Source organism: Anabrus simplex, chromosome 1 (genome assembly GCF_040414725.1).
Source record: "Anabrus simplex isolate iqAnaSimp1 chromosome 1, ASM4041472v1, whole genome shotgun sequence".
Classification (NCBI taxonomy): Eukaryota; Metazoa; Arthropoda; class Insecta; order Orthoptera; family Tettigoniidae; genus Anabrus; species Anabrus simplex.
This window is the reverse complement of record NC_090265.1, coordinates 1,015,439,436-1,015,464,195: the sequence shown is the minus strand read 5'-3', so window position 1 is coordinate 1,015,464,195 and position 24,760 is coordinate 1,015,439,436. Positions and strand designations below refer to the sequence as shown.

General features: G+C 36.8%; 1 protein-coding gene across 1 annotated transcript in view; it reads left to right on the top strand.

The window, feature by feature from the left end:
- Su(Tpl) (Suppressor of Triplolethal) overlaps positions 1-24,760 on the top strand; it is a 471,359-nt gene that overhangs the window by 409,434 nt on the left and 37,165 nt on the right. The window contains exons 5-7 of the mRNA XM_067149282.2: positions 1,827-2,096; positions 2,208-2,278; positions 13,586-13,742. Of these exons, the coding sequence (XP_067005383.2) occupies positions 1,827-2,096; positions 2,208-2,278; positions 13,586-13,742 (498 nt within the window). The remainder of the gene's footprint in view (positions 1-1,826; positions 2,097-2,207; positions 2,279-13,585; positions 13,743-24,760) is intronic.

Here is a 24,760-nt window from a genome sequence, read left to right as displayed (position 1 = left end):
ACCTTCAATATGTCAGCTGATCTTTGTTCTTGTGCCACACACTCACTTTGTCATGACAACACAAAACATGGCTGCTCTTCATTAACTTGCTTCCACAAGGAGTGCTGATGTCAGGCATACCGTCCATCTGTTATTGTACTTCATTGGCTCTCTCTCTCTCTTCCCTGTTGTATTAAATTGCTTTTTCTTTTTACCTGTTCTTAATGAAAAATAGATAAAAGATAGATGCTTCCTCCTGTACAGGGCTAGAATATTTCTCTTACAAAAGATGTTCTTTTGTTCAACCCGATGAGTGCTACGCCCGCCTATATACGGGCTGACACGGCCTGTCCAGCACTGCTACGTCCGTCTATAGATGGTGCACGAGAACTCGAAATAATATTGAACATAATGCAAATGGAAAATCCTACACTTTAGATTTATAAAGAACCAACATTTACAAAACATTTTAAGCTAATAAGCCCACTGATTAGTTAAACATTGAGGCTTCTACAATTTTTTTTATTTTTTTTTTTACATATGAATTAAAAATCTCAACACTGAGGTACCAAAGGGTCAACTGCAGCACTTAAAAGGTTAATCACCACATTCAGTACACTTTTCCAACAAATCCTTTACTTTTGATACAGTTAAGTAGTTGGTGGAGAAGTGTTATTTACGATGACAATTTTGAAGATAGCTTTGCCTTCCTTTCCAGTTCAATTTTTCTTTTAAGAAATAAAAGTAATGTTATTTCTTTTTTCTCTACTTTTTATACATTGCACAGACTCAGATAGGTCTTACGGCGATAGTGGGATAAGACAAGGCTAGGACTGGAAGAAAGTACAGGCCCAATATTTGCATGATGTGAAAATGAGGGGAAACCACAGAAAACCACCTTCAGCACTATTGACAGTCTGGTTCGAATCCATGAACTTCTGAATGCAAGCTAACAGTTAGTTAATGCTTGCATTGAAAGCTCTACACGACTTACTGAGTAGGTGCTTAGGTCCACACTTTCTCTATTCTTAACATGAGTTTGTGTTTCGCTTTGATATCTGTGTACCTTCGATGAGTCATTCCTGTAATTGTCTAGGAAAAAATGTGTTTGTCTAAGGAGCTCCTGGAAGTTACTGTTGAATCCTGTACTATTTATTAACTCTGTTTTACCAGTGACAAATATTGTAGTATATAATGTACTGGAGCAGACCATTAATTTAATGATAACTAAGTGGTAACAAGATTTTTAACTGTTTATAGTACTAAAAATAAGTACACTTATGTCCTTGTCCCGAGGTGGTGCAACTCTTTTCATGTGCACCATCGATGGAGGCGAGGTGGTTGTACCGTTTTAGTGACATACCAGCTTTCCTGCCTTTTTTAAATCTCTGGTAGTACCAAGAATTGAACCTGGGCCTCCAAAGACTGCAGCTAATAGTGCTAACCATTACGCTTGGCAGTGGGTATTTAGAGTACTGAAAGATATAAATGTTTTACTATAAATTAGCAAAGGACTTTCGTATCTCTGGTGTTTTGAAGCTGCTTGTATTCTGTTATTTGGCATAAAAATTTGCTCATCAGTTCATATACAATTGTTTTCTTGGAGTAGCTGTGCAGAGGGAGAACTTGGAAGATAACATGAGGTAAAAGGGCTGGTTGTCATCTCAATCAATCATAAGTGTATGTTGGCTTATCTGTTAGATAGGAATTTTCGTGATCCTAATATTTTCATTTTTAGCAGTACTGTGTGTTTCTTCTTAAAATTGTAGATATTGTAGGGTACATGGTGAAGATAGGAATAGACTGTTGCTCGAGTTATTCCTCTAACACTTCCTTTTCTGTTTTAGTACAAGAGAAATAAAGCCTGGAGGACCTCACATAGGAAAGAAAGTTAAATTGCCCAGTGGAAGGGGATATATACCTCCAAAGAACGATCCAGACACAGCGTCGCCATCGCTCAAGTATCCGTCAAATTTGAAACCACTAAATGGCTATCACCCAGCACATCATGGTGTCCTCAACGGTGGCAATGCTCCTCCCTCCATCCATACCAAACCACAGGGCAATAACTATGCACAGAAGCCAGGAAATCCGGATATCATGAAGAGGCCAATCAGGTACTTATAGTATTATGAGACAAAATCAAACGTATTAAATTATATAAATACTTGTGATAACATCGGATAATGAAGTCATCACTAAGATATTGTGGATACTACTCTTTATAGGGAGCGACTTATTCATCTCTTAGCAGTTCGAACGTACAAGAAGCCAGAACTTTTTGACCGAATGTATAAAGGTAAGTAAATCTGGTATTATATATTTATAGTGAAAGTTGCTAATCACTGTCATAACATAGAGAATTCACTTCTTTTATTGACAGTCCTTAGGGAATTGGTATATTCTGTGAATTGTCTTATTCCTGAAGGAATACACACTGGTTATTTAAAATTAGTTATCGTTGCCATAAGACTTATCTGTGTCGGTGTGACGTAAAACAACTTGTAAAAAAAGTTACTATATTATACGCTATTGTAAAATACCAGTAAAATGTTTAACCTGGGAGCTGTGCCATTCCACAGTGAAGCTGCTTAGATTCTTTATTTAAACCTGTGGGTATAGCTGGTATGAATTCCTAAAACAGATAATAATGGCATATTTTTTAATGTAGAACTGTTAATAATGTTCAGTGACTTTGTCAGTTGCTTCTTTCTAAAAGCTACCTCCTTGTCAGTGAATGTAGCATTTTCGCATGAAAAGTCTGACATATCTTTGACATACTCGTACAACTGTAATCTTGTTGCTTATTTGACCAAAAGCATCAGAACACCTACTCAAAACAATCCTGCCCTGAAGTGAACATTGATAGGAGTGTCCTCTATTACAGCTCCAACTTTGCCTACCAAGTGCTGGAATGTCTCTGGGGGAATGGCAAACCATTCTTCCTGTAGTGCTGTAGCAAGAGCAGTTAATAATGTGGGTTGTTGAGTGCTGGAATGAAGTTTCTTCCCAGAGGTGTTTGATAGGATTGAGGTCAAGGGTTCGGGGCTAGTCCTTCTATCCTTTCACCTGTAACATGCTGTGTAGTATTATGAGAGAACCTAGCCCCTTCCATGGAAAACATCCCCAAACTGTCATCCCCACTGTCTCCAAATTTCACTGTAGGCACTGTACAGGCTGGTATGTATCATTCATCTGACATTTTCTACACACAAACCCAAGTAACTAACCTCATCTTTTAATCCATGTTGAAGGTCTGTTTAATTACAACAAACAGTGTTTTATTATAAACCACGTATTCAATACATCAAAATGTTATTACATTTAGAGTTTCCTCATTAATATGAATTTCACACCCATATCAGAATATTTATTGTGTTTTGCAGCATTAACATGTTCAAGGTATCTTGCGAGAAAGCTACGGCCAGTTTGGTCGACGTATGAAAATTTACATTCTACACGTTAGTCTATAGATACCAGAACTTAGATATGGGTTATTGCTTGAATTTATGCTGTTGTGGTTTAAAAAAAATGTTTTGGTTTTGTTTGTGTTCTGGTATATTAACATCTCCTTAATAGAATTAGGTATTTAATAAATGGCTGGATTAGTGAATGTAAATGTTGCAATTTTGGTTTTCTTAGTTTTGTCGGGAGTAAGATTAGGTGCTAACTTGTGTTTTACTTTATTGATGATACGATTAACTATATCCATTTTGTAGTTATTAATTGAAGCTTTTATGAATTTGAATTATTTTTAAAAACTATTATCTGGAAGGGGGATTTTGAAAGCTCTATAAATTAAACTAAAAAAAGCCACCTGCTTATGTGATTTTGGGTGGAGTGAATCTTTTTTGTCATTAACAGAGCGTATGATAGTTTTCTAAATATTTGAAAGTCAAATTTGTCTCCTAATCGCGTTATACTAATGTTTAGAATGTTTGAGTTGTTAGATTCGTCCCCTTTCGTGAATTTTATATTTGGGTCAATATTATTTAAGAAATCTAGGATTTTTTTCACTATTGTTTTGTTGACTATTATGACAAAGGTGGTGTCTACATATCTAAGCCAAAGGCAAAGCCCTTTTATGCCTGTTTTTATTTTAATTTTATTTTTTGCTCCAGATGATCCATATATATGTCAGGCAATATGCCCGACATGGGGTCACCCATTGCTAAGCACGTTTGATGGTAAATATTTTTATTAAAGGTGAAATAAGTATTGTTTAAGATGAATTCCAATAAGTTAATGAATTCTTCTATTTTGCATTTGCTTAATCTGCTATGTTTGGAAAGATTTAGTTTGATGATGTTAATAGTTTCATTAATGGGTATATTTGGATACAGTTCTTAAGATTGAATCACAAGTCATTCTTCAAGATTTTAGACATACTAATTGTTTGAAAATATGTGAGAACAAACTTATTCTACCACAATTTTAAATGAATGTATTTTTATCAACTTTTCCATTCTTAAGTCCTTGTTAATAAGGCATGCTACCAATGATTCTGCCTTCTATGATATTTTAGTAAAATAAGTTTAAGATTGTAAAATATACAAATAGTTTTTAAGTCATTAATTACGAACATAAACCAACCTTTGAGATTCTAGATTGGCTGAATGAAACATGTCCCGCATATAACTTCACATTAATGAGGAAACTTTAAATGTAATAACATTTGATGTATTGAATAGGTGATTATAATCAATCATGGTTTGTTGTAACTACACTCAAACCCTCCAAACTCTTAATCTATCAAAATCATGCATTTCCAATTGTCCACAGACCAGGTAGGGTGCTCTTTACACCCACCAAACACTGTGCTGAGTATTCGCTAATGAAATGTGAGGTTTATGGGTTGGTACCTGAGCCTTGAACCCCAGTCCTCATATCTCTAACTGCACTGTCATGGTGCTGCTAGCTGCACAATTAGTGGCACAGTGGAATTCATAGTGACTGTGTTGTGTAACTTGCCCATAGAGCTTTCTTCAATGCTGGATGGTCCCTGTCGGTCAATACATGTGGCCTACCCAACCACGATTTTGTTGTGGTGGGTATCTCTTCCCATTTCCTCTATAATCGCATATGAGGCATTCAGAATACAAGTGGTGTAAGTCTAGAAAAAATGTTTTTGTGACATTGGGAGTTAAAGATATATAGGAATAAAAAACTTGGCATATATTTTTAATTTGGTGTACAAGAAAAAAATAGTACTTCACTCGTTCCATGCGAATTTCAGTACACAGAATAAACATTTGAAATTATAATAATTTTTGAAATAGAAATTGTGGACTTGCTTCAGTTGTCTGCAGAAAATTATTACAAACCATTTGATTCACAATATTAACATTTTCATTTGAAATTTGTAATTGACAAAACTACATCATTCTAATGTTTCCATTCGTAGTTCTTGTATTGATCACATTTTTTTACACACTCACACATAGAACGTCTTTTTGAGCAAGCTGTGATTGACAAGTGTTTGAAATGCAAGGAAGATGCTTAAAGAAAGTATGGTGGATGGGAGGAGTAAAAGGCAGCAGATCCAACATATCCTTCTTCACGTCAGTAACTGCACGTCACAGCATGTAGGGACAATCTTGTTTTTGTAGCCGTAGTGCTGATCTTCCTTTAACTTCCTTTGCCAAATTAAGTTCATGAAACTGTATGTTCGGATTGAGGTTGGTCTTGTATTTTAGTGAAAATTCACATCCCTCTATGTCAACCATTGCACTTGTAGCGAATGAACATTGTGACCACCAACAGCTTTTCTTTGGTTCACAATGGCTTCTTCCAGTTTCTTGGTGGATAAGAAGTCAGTATGCCTCAATTGAACTGTTATAAAAGGATTTTCCCTCTTTGATTCTTTTATAATAGTCACCCAGTCGTCGTCGTCGTCGTCGTCATCATCATCATCATCATCATCATTAGGGAGCGGATTTTTATGTGCTAAAAATGTGAAAATTTTTTTATGTGCTGGAAAACTTTAAAATATGTGATAACAAATTAAAATTTTCCTTTAAATATCACATAACTACTCGTGTTCAAGAAGTAAATAAGTATACCGTTTTGTATTAGAATATGGTGCTACCAAACGTGCTCCTTAAGGCAAATGGGTGTCTGTGTATGGAAACTTGCAGTATTTTTGATATGCCAGAGTAGATATTATGAATGGTTGTTTTAAAAAAAATGTAATGTTTTGTTTAAATATAGCAAAAACAACCTATCATCTTTGAAAAAATGGTACCAGTTCGTACTCGCCCATCACACGTTGGAATATTAGTTGCTAGAAGTAGTCTTAGAATTGCAGTGAACAACAAAGGTCATCTCCAAATTATCCATCACAAATGCATGACAATTATCTCTAAAGAACACCTTATACTGCGAAAACGATCGCTCCACATCACAGGAAGTTAGACGTGCATAATTAAAGAGAGGAATGTCACCAACACTAATGCCATCAATTTCGCCAACATGAGCCCCCTCTAATACATTAGAAATTTGGCGCATTGTTCGAAATCCTCTGTTTTATCCTGAACAAATTTTTATATTTGACCTTTAACAGTCCCTGTACCTGCGAAACCGGGAGTGAATCTAATTTATTTTCAACAGTACGCACTTTCTTCACTGTTTCGGACAACAGGTTAGTGGATTTTTCAAGTATATCTATAGTTTTACACAAGAAGCTTAGATTGGCAGATATAAACGCCAAATCATTTTTCAAAGAGCTGTCTTTCAGTATCTCTTGAATCAAAATTGTCTGTGTACTATACCCCAGCGCTAAGCCAGGTAACCCACCGCATAACAATAAGCAGAGATTGATTCTTGATGGTGCTTTTTTGCCATTACACACTAATTTATCCACTTGAGGATACTGAGCCCACACAGTTTCACATAACCTGTGTAGAGCATGAACAATGCAAGTTACGTGTATCGTTTTCGGAAAGCTCACAGAGAGGCCTTCGGCTGCCTTTTCCATGTAAGCTGCACTATCAGTAAGGAATAGCAATATATGGTCTTATTTTATACCTTTTGGCCAAAGTAAGTGCATGGCTTCATTGAATAACCTAGTTACAGTGACATGGTTTGCAGCAAGCATTTCTTTACACGCTAGTAAATAAGAATGTTCACAAGCAGTTTTGTCATTCATCAACACACTAACTACAACATTTCCTACTTTTCTGCCACTTGAATCAGTGGTTTCGTCAATGCTCACACACAGTTTTTTGCTATCACATACTGCCGAAATTCTCTGTAAAGTTTCTTCGTAAGTAGTTAACTATAACATTTGATTTGCACTCAAAAAGTATTGACCGAGCTCGATAGCTGAAGTCGTTTAAGTGCGGCCAGTATCCAATAATCGGGAGATAGTGGGTTCGAGCCCCACTGTCGGCAGCCCTGAAGATGGTTTTCCGTGGTTTCCCATTTTCACACCAGGCAAATGCCGGGGCTGTACCTTAATTAAGATCACGGCTGCTTCCTTCTACTTCCTAGACCTTTCCTATCCCATGGTCGCCATATGACAAATCTGTGTCGGTGCGACGTAAAACAAATAGCAAAAAAAAAAAAATAAATAAATAAATAAATAAATATTGATCTCTCAATCTACCTTAAATAAGTTTTTCCTTAATGTGGATTCGTCTGGAGGCTCAAAATGTTCTTTGGTAGGAAATTTCTGAGTCCCAGATTATTATAATCTATCAGCTTCCCAGATTATTTATTTTGCCAAGAAGAATGTCGGCGCAAACAAGTGCTCTGCACACATCTAAATAATACTGGGAATATTTAGATGTGCGTGCATTTGAAGTAGCTGGTTCAGCTATTAGTAATTGTCGCAAACGCACACGCGAAGCAGCTGCACTATGCTTATTTCCAGACAAATGCTGGGTTACTTAAGAACGTTGATCTGCACTTACTGTTTTACCACACGGTTGGCAAAATAATACTTCTCCATCGGTAGTGAAAATGCTTTTAAATTCCACTATATATTGTTGAAAACGCGACCTTGTACTCTACTTCTCTTTTGGTATTATTTTGCAGATTACGACACGCATTTACAGTTTATGGTGATTCACTGTTATAATAAAAAGAATAGCAGCGGACACTGAAGGAAATATTTCTTATAAATCTGTACAAAATTGCACAACCACGGGAATGATATATGGACCCGAACAGCTAACCTTACTCTTAGGAGTGATGAAATGCCACTACCTAATGGTCGGGCAATATTCTTCCCCGTCTCCCATGGCGTACCGTTACGCCACCTTATCTCTCCGCGATTGCCTTTCGCTGATATTCTATAAACAAAACCCGAGCAGGCTGACTCATAAAAGCGAGTTGGAATGACATCATGCAAGGAAACATCTTGTGCAGCAAATCAAATCGCTGTCTAAATGTAATGATGTAGCCAGTGACCAGCAAGTTTTAGAACTTCTGGAGGGAAGTCTATAAATAGCCGAAACATTCAGATACATGATGTTAAATACACTGTTAAAAACAATACTGTAATCGTAAAATGAAAATATGAGCATTATTTTATAACACAGAAGCATTTTAAATGTTATTGATTAACAAATATTGGCGATTTATGTATTTACATTTTTAAAATGTGAAAATATGTGTTTTTATGTGAAATAAGATGAAGTTTTTACTCTTGGGGATGCACAATAGGAATAATGAACTTTGTAACTTGCGTTAAAACTTGCGCAAAAAAAAAGTGCATTTGCATAAAAATCCGCTCCCTAATCATCATCCTCACTTTACAGTTCCAGTTTCCCAGGTACTGTTGGCAAGCCTCTTCCATTCTGTCTTGTTGAGATACGTTCTGTTGTTAATGACCTGCAGTGTCCTTCCCCGATCTGCAATGTCCATCTTTACGATGTCCATCCAGTGGGTTCTTGGTCTTCCCACCATCCGTTTCCCTGCAACATGTTGCTCCAAGTTAACATATGCTGTCCTTGTTGGCTCCATCCTCATTTAATGCCCAAACCACCTCAGTATGAACATGCTAATCCGATCTAACAGTGATGTCCCAATCCCAGCTTCATTCCTAACCGCGTCATTCCTCAACTTGTCCAGTTTGGTTTTCTGAATTGTGGACCTAAGGAACTTCATCGCGGATGCCTGCAACCTTGATGAGTCTTTCTTAGTGAGGGTGCAGGTTTCAATACCAAAGGTTATGATTGGTATGAAGTACTGATTGAACATTACCAGCTTTGATTTTGTTGGTACTTTGGTATCCCAGAGGAGTGTTCATACTTGCTGGTAAAAGTGAGAGCTATTCTGCACTCCATTTGCCACCTCCTTTGCGACTAGTGTATCTCGAGATATTACACTGCTGAGGTATGTAAAGCTTTCCACACTTTCTAGTGGATGGTTTGGTAGCATGATGTTCGCTGGTTGTCCCTCTCTGTTTATTGCCATCACTACTGTTTTGAGATCACTTATCTTGAGATTGAACTCTTGGAACTTAACCTTCCATTCATTGAGTCTCGACTGTACTTGTTCCTCAGTTTCTCCACAGATCATAACATCATCAGCAAAGGCCATTGCATTTAGTTCACCAGAGGTTTTCTTGTTCTTTGTTATGTCATCCATGCTGGACTTCACTTTCAGTCTTGAACCAGGATGAATGTCCGTCACCCAATCGCACTCAGCTGGTACAGTTCTCATACAGCGTCTGAACTGTCCTCGCCAGTCCCTCTGGCATGTTCCTTTTTCTCAGGCATTCCCATATCTTCTCTCTTGCAATGCTGTCATATGCCTTCTTAATGTCAAGGAAAACCATAAACAGATCTTTTGCCTTTTTCCCAATATTTTTCCATTAATATACGTACACTGAAGATTAGGTCTGTTGTGGACCTGTTAGGCCTGAAGCCATACTGTTCTTCTTCAAACTGTGACTCTAAGATGACTCGCAATCTGCTCCCTAGGATTTTCTCAAGAATTTTAAGCCCATGAGAAAGGAGTGTTATTCCTCGGTAGTTGGAGCATTTTCGGTGATTTCCTTTCTTAAACAGGGGGACAATGACACCCTCGCTCCAATCAGTAGGTATATTGCCATCTTTCCAAACTGCATTGAGCACTCTGTGTAACCACTGTAAACCCTGGACTCCTGCTGCTTTAATCATGTCAGTGTTGACTTCATCGATTCCTGGGGATTTCCTTTGCAGCATCTTCTGAAGGGCTGTTTCTGTTTCTGCCCATGTAATGGGAGGTATCTCTGTGCGGGTTTCAACATCTGGTTCTTTTGTTCTCTGATCTGCTTCTGTCCTGTTCAGTAGGCGGTCAAAATGATTCCTCAGAACCTCTCTGATGTCCTCTTCTTTCCTGGCCAGGTTTCCATTAGAATCCTCAATTGCTTTGATGGTTTCACTTGAATTCCTTTCGTTTTTGATCACTCTGAACAATAGTTTCATATAGCCTCTGCTGTCTTCCTTCAGTTTTTGAGTAAATTTCTTCCAGCACTTTATCTTCTCTTCTGCTACTCTTTTTAACTCTCAATTTCTTGTCCCGGTAAACTTGTCGAGTCACGTGGCAAATAAATACGTGTTGCCTTTATACTCTTTACTTCTATCAAGCCAGTGTCTGCATCATTAGGTTGATACGAATGTCCTGACATGAGGAATTTATTATCTATTTTTTCGGTGTCTTTACCAGTTGTTCGTAATAGGTTATTCCATTCAAGTGCCCTTTTTGTATTCCCATTGTGTTCAGTACAGCTTCCGTGGCTCAGGCGGCAGTGCGTTGGCCTCTCACCGCTGGGTTCCGTGGTTCAAATCCCAGTCACTCCCTGTGAGATTTATGCTGGACAAAGCAGAGGCGGGACAGGTTTTTCTCCGGGCACTCCGGTTTTCCCTATCATCTTTCATTCCAGCCTTATCATTTCATTTCATCTGTCAGTCATTAATCATTGCTCCAGAGGAGTGTGACAGGCCTCGGCAGCTGGCACAGTTCCTATCCTGGGGGCTTCATTCCATCCCTGACCCAGTCAATGACTGGAAAACAGGTTGTAGGTTTTCATTCATTGTTCAGTACACATGTTGGAATACAATATCACATGCTTGCAATGTTAGCAAGTTTTGTCAGATGCATCACTAGGCGAGATGAAAGATCCTACGATCCTCTTTCCCTTTCCGTTTCATTCCTCGTGTACATAAAATAATTATTTTCAATTAATGTATTCCAAAGTTGCATACACACAGATTCCTCTTTATGCTACTGATGTGGACAGTTTTGAAAATGTGAGTGCTTTCTGTAGTTCAAACGTGAGTGCATAATATTCATCTGAAACATTAGTTGCATCTAATTTTAAATTCTCGTTAGCCTGAGCAGCTCGTATGAAGTTCAATTCTTTTTCTTGCTTCAGGGACAATAGTTTAGCTTAATTCTATTCCACTGAAAATCTTGAGTGTCATCACAGAAACTTGTGTCTTTTGATAGTAGCTTGAAATGGAGATTAAATTTGGTTGCAAAAACATTGTAATAGAATTTATCTTCCACTGGTGTTTTCTATTCTTTACATTGCTGCATGTACATACAGTTCATTTTGCATATTGACAAATCTGGGTTTAAATATTTTATTTCAGGACTTTTTTTCTGCTGCAATGACACTGATAGGCAAGAAATGATTTCATATGATTAATAACATCAGTTTTAAAACTTACCTCCAATGTCTTCCATACACTCCTCTCTGTCCATAGTAATGATTAGCTGGTGCTATAACAAGAAAACATCAAAACACAACATGGAGTGTGGACTTGCTTCACTTGTATTCTGAAATATTAAACAGCTGGTTGATTGGTCATGTAAAGTGCTGCCACCTGGAGACAAACAGCTCAGCTATGGACTTCATTCACTAGTCCTCTGAAAAAGCCCCGTTGCTGGGAGAGTATAACACGTCTGTGTTCTAAAACAAAAAATCATTTTTGGACTTACACCACTTGTATTCTGGCGGTTGATTTAGGTAGCTTGGAGAAAGGTGAAAATAATGCTGACTGATCACTTACTGGTATGGCAGCTATTCCACGTTTGAAGTTGCTAAGCTCCCTTGCTCCATCCATTCTGCAGGTATCTCATGGCACTGATTATTATAGAGTCCTCAACTGCCTTTTATAGCAGCACCAGTTGAAGTGACATCCAAGCTCTACTTAAGGTGTACAGAGGGGTGTCAGGATATTTTTGATAATTCTGCAAGTAACTCAAAAGTGTAGGAACTGGATATGTTGTACAACCTTGGAACCTGGCTCATTCTTCAACTCATAAACTCGAGCTGTAAAAATCAAATTGTTCCTCTATACAGAGTTATTCACAAATAGATAATGCTCAAGAACAAATATGAGAATTACAGAAACAAGTGGCCAAAATAGGATTGCAAATAACATTTGAAAAAACAAAGTTCATGACAAACATCGTTAATGCCCCTCAAAATATCACATTAACAGTAACATAATATCTCGGACAGATTGCTTTAAATACCTGGGAGAATGGATAACAAACAACACAAAAGGTAGCTATTAGATATAAGAGTAAACAAAATAGAAAGGATGTTTCATATGACAAAAAATATATACAATAAGAAATCTCTGTCCTGAAACTTGAAAACTAAGACATTATCAAACAGTGGCCTGGCCAGAAATTTTATATGCAGCAGAAGCTCTTAAACTTACAAGAATTGAGGATCTTGAAAAATTAGAGGAAGTTGAAAGAAGAATTTTGAGGAAAAAATACTGGGACCTATAAGAAGCAACAGTGCCGAATTTAGACTATGATCAGAGAGCTATATTTAAAAGTTGAAAAGCTGACAACTGTAATGAGGAAAAGAAGACTCCAGTTTTTTGGACACATTTATAGAATGAATAACAATAGACTAACTAAACAAATCTTGAACTTACTGAACAGTTACAAATCCAAGCCAACATGGCTCTTTGAAATTGAAAAGGATTTGAAAAACGCTGAAATTGAAATGGATACAATAGAAAACAGAAAATGTTTCAGAGAAGTAACATGAAAGGCAGGATTTCAGGAGAGAAAGAAATTAACAACTGGAAGAAAATGGACTCAAGAGGAAAAGGAATATTATTCTCAGAAAATGAAGTTAAGTCTGGAAACGAAGAAAATTAAATTCAAAGAAAAGTAACCAAAGTTGATTTATCTTACCCTCAAAAAGGTTATTCAAATAATAATAATAATAATAATAATAATAGAGTACTCTAAAAACACTTTCAACAAATTAAGCCCTGTTCAGTACATATAGTACGTTTTGAAGAGATGTTGAGTACAGAACAAAAAGGGCCTGTGGGATCTGAACCCAGAACCTCCCGATTTCATGTCGGTTGCTCTGTCCAGTTGAGCCATTGTGGCCGAGGCCATATTTGTTCTGATGGGAAGGATCTATGCTAAGATCTGGCATTGTTACCATCACACTGTAGACTGCGTGCAAATCGCTCACTGTGGACCAAGTCGATTTATATTGAAACAAGTTCCTATGTTGATTTGTCTAAATAATATGTAGAGAAAGTTTCAATGCAGTTCATATTCCTCTTTGAAAAATTATGAACTTGTTTTACTATTGAATTTAGTGTGTATGACTTCTTGTATTTTGTTACAGATGGCTTACGAGAACGAGACAAGAAGAACATGATGGAGGTCCTGAAACAGGTGGCATCAATGCGGGATAACTCGTACTACTTACTCCGCCATGTTTGGAATGACGTCCAAGAGAATTGGCCTTACTACACTGAGCAGGAAAAGCAGATGCTAAAGCGGTGTGTATTACATAGTACCAGTGAACTCAGAAATATTGACGATTATTGTAATCACTGTTAAGTGCTATTTAGTATAAATTAATGAAATTAATGAAATATTCTTCAGTCATGTGTGCTCTTGAATTCATGTATACTGGTATTTAAAGTTCCATTCAAACACTGTACTCATTCTGATCACTAGCACTGCTGCAGGCAATTACCATGGCAAACAATGCATGCCTCCTATTATTATTATTATTATTATTATTATTATTATTATTATTATTATTATTATTATTATTATTTTAACATATTAATTTTGGCCTCTTAGGACCACAGTTAACACTTGTCAGTCTTTCTGGATATTGTGCCTAATGTTTTGTTCTATTCAACAAAATGAGTTACTTTGTATACAAATGCCAACTGCTAAGTAAATACATTTAATTATATTTATTTCATTAGGTTATGCATACCAAACGCAATTAGTTTTTACATGTGATAACTAAATACTCGTTTGACTACTACCTGTACTCATAAATACTGTAGGCCAACATAAAAATTTGTTTTGGAATGCGGCATAAACAATGAACGAGAAACTGTGTTGTGTAAACATAGTACATTCAGCCAGGTACATTGCTGTGGCTTTGCTTGCGCCTTGGCTCCACATATCACATTCTTAGTCTTTACAGTATGAACTATTAGAAGTCAGCTGCTCTTCTCTTCCTGCATTCATGCTGTTAGCTCAAGGAGTGGGGTTCTCTCATTGTCCATCTATATCTTAGCGCATGGAATGGTACATTTTCAAGACATGAGAAAAGTAAGAATTCTTTGAGATACTCCGGTGTTAGACATTTAAGATAGATGATCGTAAAACATAAGACTGTGCTTCCTCCTAAGAAGCGAAAGCTTTTCATTTGATCTATGGCCATATTCGCCCTCAGAATTTTGATGTGGCCCGAAGAGCTTCCTTGAGTGTTTCCTCTCTTTCATTTGGATCTTGTCTATCTGACAGTGGAGAGTGAGGGCCAAGCGTTCAGCAGCATATAAAGCTTCAAGACATACTGTTGTGGTGTAGTGGCAATATTTGGCCTGCCATAAGATTGATCTGGACTGATAAGTGGGTTTACAGAGGTGAATTGTTTTGCTATTGATTTAAGGTCTCGCCAATGTATTGAAGGTTTTCGGCGACTCAAGAATGGAAAAGGGCTAGGATTGGGCCATGGCCTTAATTAAGGTACAGCCTCAGCATTTGCCTGGTTACAGAGGTGAAAGTGGTTTCCATGCTTGTAGCCCAATATTTCAGACCTTTTTTCTCCAATTCATTGAAGGAAATGTATCTCTCCAAGATGCTGAAAATGAATGCAACGTTTTATTTTTCCATATTTGGTATCAAGCCAATGGGATTATGATCGTCAGGCATCATTACTTCAGTTTCTTCAAAATATATGTGGAGACTTAGTTACTACATGATGTATGTATGTATGTATGTATGTATGTATGTATATACAGCTCTTGTTACGTTTCTCTGTGGGGTTGGGTATGAAGAGAGATTAATTTTCGTAGCAAGTGTTATGACCAGATGCCCTTCCTGATGTCAGCCTCATCAGAGGAGTTAATGAGACGAACTGGATGACATGATATATGATAGGAAGGGAGAGGGTGAAACCAAGTGCCGGCACATAGCCTACTCCTGTCGAATAGCACAAAGGGGTCTGTTCAAAGCTTTAAGTCTCCATCCGTCATATGCCCTCGCTTTGTATGAGCACTGTGGGGAGGTTTGGAATTTAATCCAGGCTTTTGGCACACAATCTGGTGATCATAAATTGTACACCATCACCTCTCCTACCCTGCTGGCCAACATTCTGATGGTAAAATATTTTTTCAACCAACAAGACTTGAACCGGCTAACCACAATGTCAAACCATACAGCCCTCACGCCTTAATGATTATGGCCACCAGGCGGCTTACAGCTTCATCTACTATTGGGTCGGTACGTAAGTCTGTGTGGTTCTTATATTTTTATTTTATTTTATTTTACTGTCACGCTATGTACCTTGCAATCACTCAGTGATGTATTCACCTCCACTCTCTATGACCTTCTGCCAATGTTCAGGTAGCATTTGAATGCCTCGCCTGTAGAACTGTTTTGGTTTTGACTGGAAGAAATCTGTTAGCCATTTGTTAAGAAAAGCTTCGTTAGGAAACGCTTCCCCCTAAATGTGGTTAGAAAGAGAGTGGAAAAGATGGAAATTTGAGGGGGCAAGGTCAGGGCAACACATGGAAGATGAGGAAGAGGTTTCCAGCCAAGTTCAGCAATCACATCTTTGGTCATTTGTGCTGTATGAGGACGAGTGTTATCATGGAGCAATAAGTCTGGATGTTGTCTTCGTCTTTTGTTGTCAATAGCATTGGCAAGCTGTCTTAGCTGGTCACTATACACAACAGAGGTAATCATTACATTTTTCGGAAGAAGTTAATGGCAGAGAATGCCATCTTTGTTCCACCAAACGCACAACATGATTTTCTGTCGATGGGCACTATCCTTGGCATGGTGAGTTGCTTTTTTTGATGGGCTGAGCCACTCTTTCCTCTTCTTGTTGACATACAGGCACCATTTCTCATCGCTGGTGACAATGTTTGAAAGGAATGCTTCGTGCCTATCACAAGCCAACCGGTGCCGGGCAAGCAATGACGAACAGGTGTTTACTCGTTGACTTTTGTTACTTTCACTTAGGACACGTTGCACCCATATACCCAATTTCTTTACCTTACCCATCAAATGTAAATGATGTACAATAGTTGACTGATCACATTCAAAAACTTGTGCCGTTTCCCATGTTGTTTGACGAGGACTCTCATGAAGCAATTCATTCAAGCGATTTTCGTCAAAATCTGAAGGTCTTCAGAGCATGGATCATCAGACAAGTCAAACTGTGCTGCTCGAAAGCGGGAAAACCATTTTTGTGCTGTTCTTTCAGCAAGTGCTTCATTCCCGTACACGGCACAAATTGTTCTCGCAGCTCCTGCTGCACTGGATCCTTGGTTAAACTCAAGAGTAAAATGTCGGAAATGCTCACTTTTCTCAACTTGACATTCCATATCCGTTTGAATATACAAATAATATGTTTACAATCAAGAAAACCTGTTTCACAACACACACAAACTCCAAACTAAGTGAAAACAGTGGAATAACAACAAGCAATCCCTTCACGCCGTATTGTTGCCAACCCAAAAGAATATCACACGAACATATGCATCGACCCAATACTTGTAATTATTATTATTCATCGTTGAGACTACTAAGACCGCGAGGTCTCAACTGTTTGTCTTCTTGCGGCCCCAACAGGTTTTCATCCTTTTGGAGTGTGCTTTCTTCCATGCATCAGAATAGACATGCTTCAGTCCACACGAGACTACTTTTTGAAGAACCTGTCTAAGTTTATGTTTGAGTGGTGCTTGGAGTTTAATGTCTGTTTCTGTGATTCCATACTTTAAAAGATCCTTATCGTTTTGAGACTTCTGGATAACAAATGTTTCTTTCAGCTGGCAATCTGAAGAGGTGAGCGTAAAGTGTTATCCTTCTTTTCTGGATTTATTATTATGATTATTAACCCCTTAAGCAGGGAGCTCGGCACACACCAGCTCACTCCCAGGTGGGGAGCGATTTCTCTGATTGGGGAAAATATTAAATTACTTGATTAAAGACAATCTTAGACTAAAATGAACTATAGAAAGGCCCTAAGAGTAATATTAACTTGAATATATTGTATTTAATTGTTAAAAAATCCTGTTTTATTATTTCAGTACTCTGTGCAAGAATGTACCAAGTGCTTTCACGCTGTGATATCAAGCTTATTTCTTCCTAATAGCAAAGCTCTGGTTTTCGTTTACCTGAATGTATTTTAGGCGGTTTACTAACAATCTCTGCCTGGAAATAATGTTTCTGTATATGTAAATTGTAGATTTACAAAGTTTACATGTACTTAAAAGATTTATAATGGAATAAATTATAAGACTCACAAAATTTTCTGTTATGTTGCTTAGCGCTTTTGATGGATCCAGTTTATATACATACAATTAGTAAGTGACAAACACGGACAATATTACACTACACTACAGGTAATATTTACAGTATTTACAGTCTTCATGGTGTTATGCCTTTTACAGCTGTTCATTATGATACATACAGAAGCAGATCATACTATATACCCTGTCCCGGCTTTGGATAATTTGTATGATTCCATTCCGAAATGCGATAGTTTCCTTGGTATGTAAATTTTCCACCCCAAGCCACCCTTTCCATAACAAGAGGTTCTCAACAATTGGCACTTTGCCATCAGGGGTATAAACTTCCGAAAATTTTGCTAACAGATGGTCAAATACTGGCTTTATCTTGTATATTTTGGGAGGAATTTGTCCATTATACTCCTCATTGTTAGAGATATGTAAAAAGCTGCGGAGGAAAATCTTAATAATAATAATAATAATAATAATAATAATAATAATAATAATAATAATAATGTTACTGGCCTTACGTCCCACTAACTGCTTTTACGGTTTTCGGAGACTCTGAGGTGCTGGAATTTAGTCCCGCAGGAGTTCTTTTGCATGCCATTAAATCTACTGACAATATGCTGTTGTATTTGAGCACCTTCAAATACTATCGGCCTGAGCCAGGATTGAACGTGCCAAGTTGGTGTCAGAAGGCTGGCCAGCGCCTCAACCGTCTGGGCCACTCAGCCTGGCGAGGAAAATTCTCTTCTGTGCCATCAGCTCATAGAAAATAGGCGTAGTCAACAAGCGATTGCGAGAAATATATAGTGTACTAATTTAGGTTTCTGTACAATCCACTGTGACACCAGTATGGCCATGAGAAGGTTTATTTCGTTCTTATTTGCCCGGACCCGGTCTTAATCTTGACTCCTTCGTTTCATCTTACTAAACTGGGTTTTATATGCAATTTTCTGCTGGGCATCTTTTGTCTATTCAGCTATGTTCTGGCACATCTCGTCATAAAAAGTAAAGTTTTGTTTTCCGTAAAATCTCTTCCTTTACATCATGATGAAATTTTGGACCAAAGCGGGACCTTCTTTGTCCCATTTTAGTCTAAGCTAACGAAGTTGCAGTGGTTGGAATGTTCAGTATCATCGTCATGACTGTCGCTATCATGATCGCTACTTGAACTGGAATAGAACACAAGTTGTCTTTTTTATGACTGCTGAACATTCACATCAGCTGGCCCCAAACCCTGTACATTCGAGCCTGCAGTACTTATTTCAGGTAAATTCCCGTCACGAATTCCCCTTCGGCAGAACTTACTTCGTTAAGATCACTATTCTCCCCACTAAATTCTAACATTTTGTTTATCATGACCCATAAATCATCTTCCTCTAATGGTGCGGGCTAGTATCAATCAATACTGATCTGCATTTAGGGCAGTCGCCCAGGTGGCAGATTCCCTATCTGTTGTTTTCCTAGCCTTTTCTTAAATGATTTCAAAGAAATTGGAAATTTATTGAACATCTCCCTTGGTAAATTATTCCAATCCCTAACTCCCCTTCCTATGAATGAATATTTGCCCCAATTTATCCTCTTGAATTCCAACTTTATCTTCATATTGTGATCTTTCCTACTTTTAAAGATGCCACCGAAACTTATTCGTCTACTAATGTCATTCCACGCCATCTCTCCACTGACAGCCCGGAACATACCACTTATGATATATTAACAATTTGTTGGTTATTTTGATCCACCTTTTCAATACAAATTACAGTTTGTGTTGTTAAGTTGTAATGTTACAACACTAATTTACCGGGACATGTTTCGCTTTTATTCATAAGCATCATCAGCCTATACAATTGTCTCAAGGTTTGTCATATTTGGATTGTTGTTACAAATTTCATTACATTGAATGTAAATCTAATTTCATTGATAACAATATTTAAAAAACAAGAATAATATACACATTAAAAATTATGACAATATGATTTGCAATGTTAAAATGGAGTAACTCTTAATTCTAAAACACATTGACGTCCAAAACACAGTTTTTACAATTTGAAAATTTGGCTAAAAATTGTTTGCAATATTAAAATAAAATTGATTCAACTATAATTTTGGTATTAAAATTTGAGTCATAAATATAAATATTGGATGTTAATATGTAGGAGCTATAGTTTCTGAAGTGCGTTGGTTTCTAGAATACAGTAACATTTCAGTATTGAGAATTTTAGTTAAGAATTGTGCTCTCTAAATAATGTTATTTAAAAAGACTGTAATTTTGCATTATGCGTGATTAGTTTTGATGATAATCTAGAATTGAAGTCTTGGGTTCGTTGGAAAATGGCTTCTAGATTTGGTGAAGCTTGCTGCTGCAGTTTGGCAATTTGATCAGAGGAAATATTGACATGTTTAATTCTTGTTTGTAGCGGCCAGACTCTCCGTTGGAAGTTGATTGTTTTGATGTAAGTTATGGTTAAAAGGGGGCTTCAATCCAAATTTTGAGTATCTGATTATGTTTCTTTCAATTTATAGAATGGAAGAAGCATCTGGAACAAATGGAAATGAACTTAAGTAATATTGTGTGTATGTTGTGCTTGTAATGTGAGTGTTGATGTTGCATTATCACTTACCCCTTTGTCTGCTGCTACAGAATCTTGTGGACCTTATTGCGTTACTATGACTGTTGTCTGTTGTGGCTCTACTCCTTGTGTTGTACGTATGAGAGAGTTTTTGTGAAGGGCGGGTAGGGGGTTGAGGGGAAGAGATGTTGGGCGGGGCGTTTGCTATTGACGTGCTATGTGGTAGGGTATTCTTATCTGTTGTTGAGGTGGGGGTAGAGGACGATCCTGCAGGCGGGGCGTTAAGCTTTGGCGTGTTATGTGGAGGGGGACTTTTTTGCGTTGTCGAAATGGTTTCAGTTGTGAGTGTATTTAGATTGAATATTTTAAAGAATTTGCTTTTATCTGATTTGAGATTTCGTAATAATGTTGGCAACTGTTCTATTAACGGACTTTTTATTTCGATCGCGTCATTCAAGTTTTTACCTTTATTGAAGTATTGATCCAAATAAATATATATGTTTTCGAATTCTGTCATTAGCTTCCCCTTTTCGATTCTTTTGATTATTGTAAGGTCTTTGTCTATTGAGGTGTCATGATGGCCGGTTTCTTTCATATGATTACTCATTGCGGAGTATTTATTGTGTTTTAAGGCGTTAAAGTGTTCCATGTATCTGGTTAGGAAACTGCGTCCAGTTTGGCCAACATATGAAGATTTACACTGTGCGCATGTTAGTCTGTATATTCCGGAGCCTTGAAATTTTTTATTGTAGGCATTTACTGTGTTATGGTTGTGTGTTATGTGTTATGGCTAAACAAAATATGGCTAAAAAACGAATTAAAGTTACTGTACAGAAAAAAATCGCTACTAAACTTACAGCTCTACAAAGCACACTTAAGTATATCCCATTTTACATCGCCTTTAGACTGGAGCTCCATTCAACGACATACTATTGAAAAACTCTCCAACATCCTAGACAGAAAGCAAAAAACTCTAGAAAACAAACTAAAACACCTATTAGAAGATCCAAAAAAGTTAACCGTTAATCAAAAAAATGATTCAATTCCTTTGAAGATAAACAACCCCGCGACAATTAATTTATCAGACACGAAATTTTCTTAAAATGAAATGAACATACTCAACAAAGGAACTAAGTTCAATTGGCCCTACCCGTACAAAATGGAAGAATTAACTATCACAATAGCGGAATCTGAAGCAAATATAGGGAAACTGCCGGCAGAAATACAAAATGACATTAAATATGAAGTAAAAAAGAAACTCCCAAGTTTAGTAAAAGAAATGAAAACTAATTCCAACCAGACCCTCCTAAAACAAATAAAAGACTTAAAGACAAAAATAAAAGATAACGACATTATCGTGACTAAGGCAGATAAAGGCGAAACAATAGTCCTAGTAAATAAAGGTGACTACATCAAAAAAACCGAAGAATTCTTTTCTAATAATTCTTACACTATAGTAAATAAAGACCCGGTTTCTAGAATTCAAAGGAATCTAAAAACAATCCTTAAAAATTCAACTTGTTTATTTAACGAGCAAGAACAACAAAAAATGGTCAACATGAACCCAACATTACCCAAGGCAAAGGCACTACCTAAAGTACACAAAAACAATACACCCATTCGACCAATTATAAACAGCAGAAATAGCCCAACATATAAAATATCAAAATTTATACATCAGTTCCTCAAAAAGCATTATAAGTTCCAGAGTAACTCCTCAATTAAAAACTCAATTGAATTTTGCGAAAGATTAAAAAACTTCAACTTACAACCCCACCATAGAATGAGCTCGTTTGACATTTCCAATATGTATTCAAATATCCCCATTAAAGAAACGATCGAAATTATTAACTCAAACCTTTCCAAATATAGCAACTTAAGTAAACTAGAAGTAGAAGAATTTATTACACTACTTAAATTCGTACTAAATAACAACTATTTCACCTTTAACAATAAAATTTACCACCAATTAAGTTTAGCCATGGGTGACCCCAGCTCAGGAATATTAGCAGATATTTATATGGATAACATAGAACATAGCATAATAAAACCAAACATAGAATGAATCTGTCTTTGGCCGAGATTTGTTGACGATACGTTCGTAATAATAGACAACCGAAAAAACAACAGTGAAAAAATCCTTGAATTTTTAAACAACATTGATAGATACGTAAAATTTACCAAAGAAGACGAAAAAAACAACTCATTGAATTATCTAGATGTTACTGTAACACGCTTGAAATCCAAATTTGATTATCAGATATACAGAAAACCAACACACACGCCAATAACAATAGGAAATGAATCACTCCACCCCAAATCCCACAAACAAGCAACCTTTTTCAGTATGGTCTACAGAGCCTACAAAATACCCTTATCACCCGCGAATTTTACAAAAGAAATAAATTTTATAAAAGAACTAGCACTAGCCAATGGATATAAAGCAGACATAGTAAATCGAATCATCAACAAAGTAAAGCTCAAAATAGCCACAAACCTCACACCGGAAAAGACTAAAAAATCCAAATACGCAACCTTCACTTACACCAGTTCAAAGATTCACCAAATAGCAAACCCACTCAAAAAACGGGATATGCAAATAGCCTTTAAAACATACAACACTAACAAAAACTTATTTTTTAACCATAACAAAGTAAATGCCTACAATAAAAAATTTTAAGGCTCCGGAATATACAGACTAACATGCGCACAGTGTAAATCTTCATATGTTGGCCAAACTGGACGCAGTTTCCTAACCAGATACATGGAACACTTTAACGCCTTAAAACACAATAAATACTCCGCAATGAGTAATCATATGAAAGAAACCGGCCATCATGACACCTCAATAGACAAAGACCTTACAATAATCAAAAGAATCGAAAAGGGGAAGCTAATGACAGAATTCGAAAACATATATATTTATTTGGATCAATACTTCAATAAAGGTAAAAACTTGAATGACGCGATCGAAATAAAAAGTCCGTTAATAGAACAGTTGCCAACATTATTACGAAATCTCAAATCAGATAAAAGCAAATTCTTTAAAATATTCAATCTAAATACACTCACAACTGAAACCATTTCGACAACGCAAAAAAGTCCCCCTCCACATAACACGCCAAAGCTTAACGCCCCGCCTGCAGGATCGTCCTCTACCCCCACCTCAACAACAGATAAGAATACCCTACCACATAGCACGTCAATAGCAAACGCCCCGCCCAACATCTCTTCCCCTCAACCCCCTACCCGCCCTTCACAAAAACTCTCTCATACGTACAACACAAGGAGTAGAGCCACAACAGACAACAGTCATAGTAACGCAATAAGGTCCACAAGATTCTGTAGCAGCAGACAAAGGGGTAAGTGATAATGCAACATCAACACTCACATTACAAGCACAACATACACACAATATTACTTAAGTTCATTTCCATTTGTTCCAGATGCTTCTTCCATTCTATAAATTGAAAGAAACATAATCAGATACTCAAAATTTGGATTGAAGCCCCCTTTTAACCATAACTTACATCAAAACAATCAACTTCCAACGGAGAGTCTGGCCGCTACAAACAAGAATTAAACATGTCAATATTTCCTCTGATCAAATTGCCAAACTGCAGCAGCAAGCTTCACCAAATCTAGAAGCCATTTTCCAACGAACCCAAGACTTCAATTCTAGATTATCATCAAAACTAATCACGCATAATGCAAAATTACAGTCTTTTTAAATAACATTATTTAGAGAGCACAATTCTTAACTAAAATTCTCAATACTGAAATGTTACTGTATTCTAGAAACCAACGCACTTCAGAAACTATAGCTCCTACATATTAACATCCAATATTTATATTTATGACTCAAATTTTAATACCAAAATTATAGTTGAATCAATTTTATTTTAATATTGCAAACAATTTTTAGCCAAATTTTCAAATTGTAAAAACTGTGTTTTGGACGTCAATGTGTTTTAGAATTAAGAGTTACTCCATTTTAACATTGCAAATCATATTGTCATAATTTTTAATGTGTATATTATTCTTGTTTTTTAAATATTGTTATCAATGAAATTAGATTTACATTCAATGTAATGAAATTTGTAACAACAATCCAAATATGACAAACCTTGAGACAATTGTATAGGCTGATGATGCTTATGAATAAAAGCGAAACATGTCCCGGTAAATTAGTGTTGTAACATTACAACTTAACAACACAAACTGTAATTTGTATTGAAAAGGTGGATCAAAATAACCAACAAATTGTTAATATATCATAGCATAGTTCAATACGGGCCTAAAAATGAGATTAGTTACATGTAACATACCACTTAGTCGAGCGGCTCGTCTTCTTTCTCCCAAGTCTTCCCAGCCCAAACTTTGCAACATTTTTGTAACGCTACTCTTTTGTCAGAAATCACCCAGAACAAATCGAGCTGCTTTTGGATTTTTTCCAGT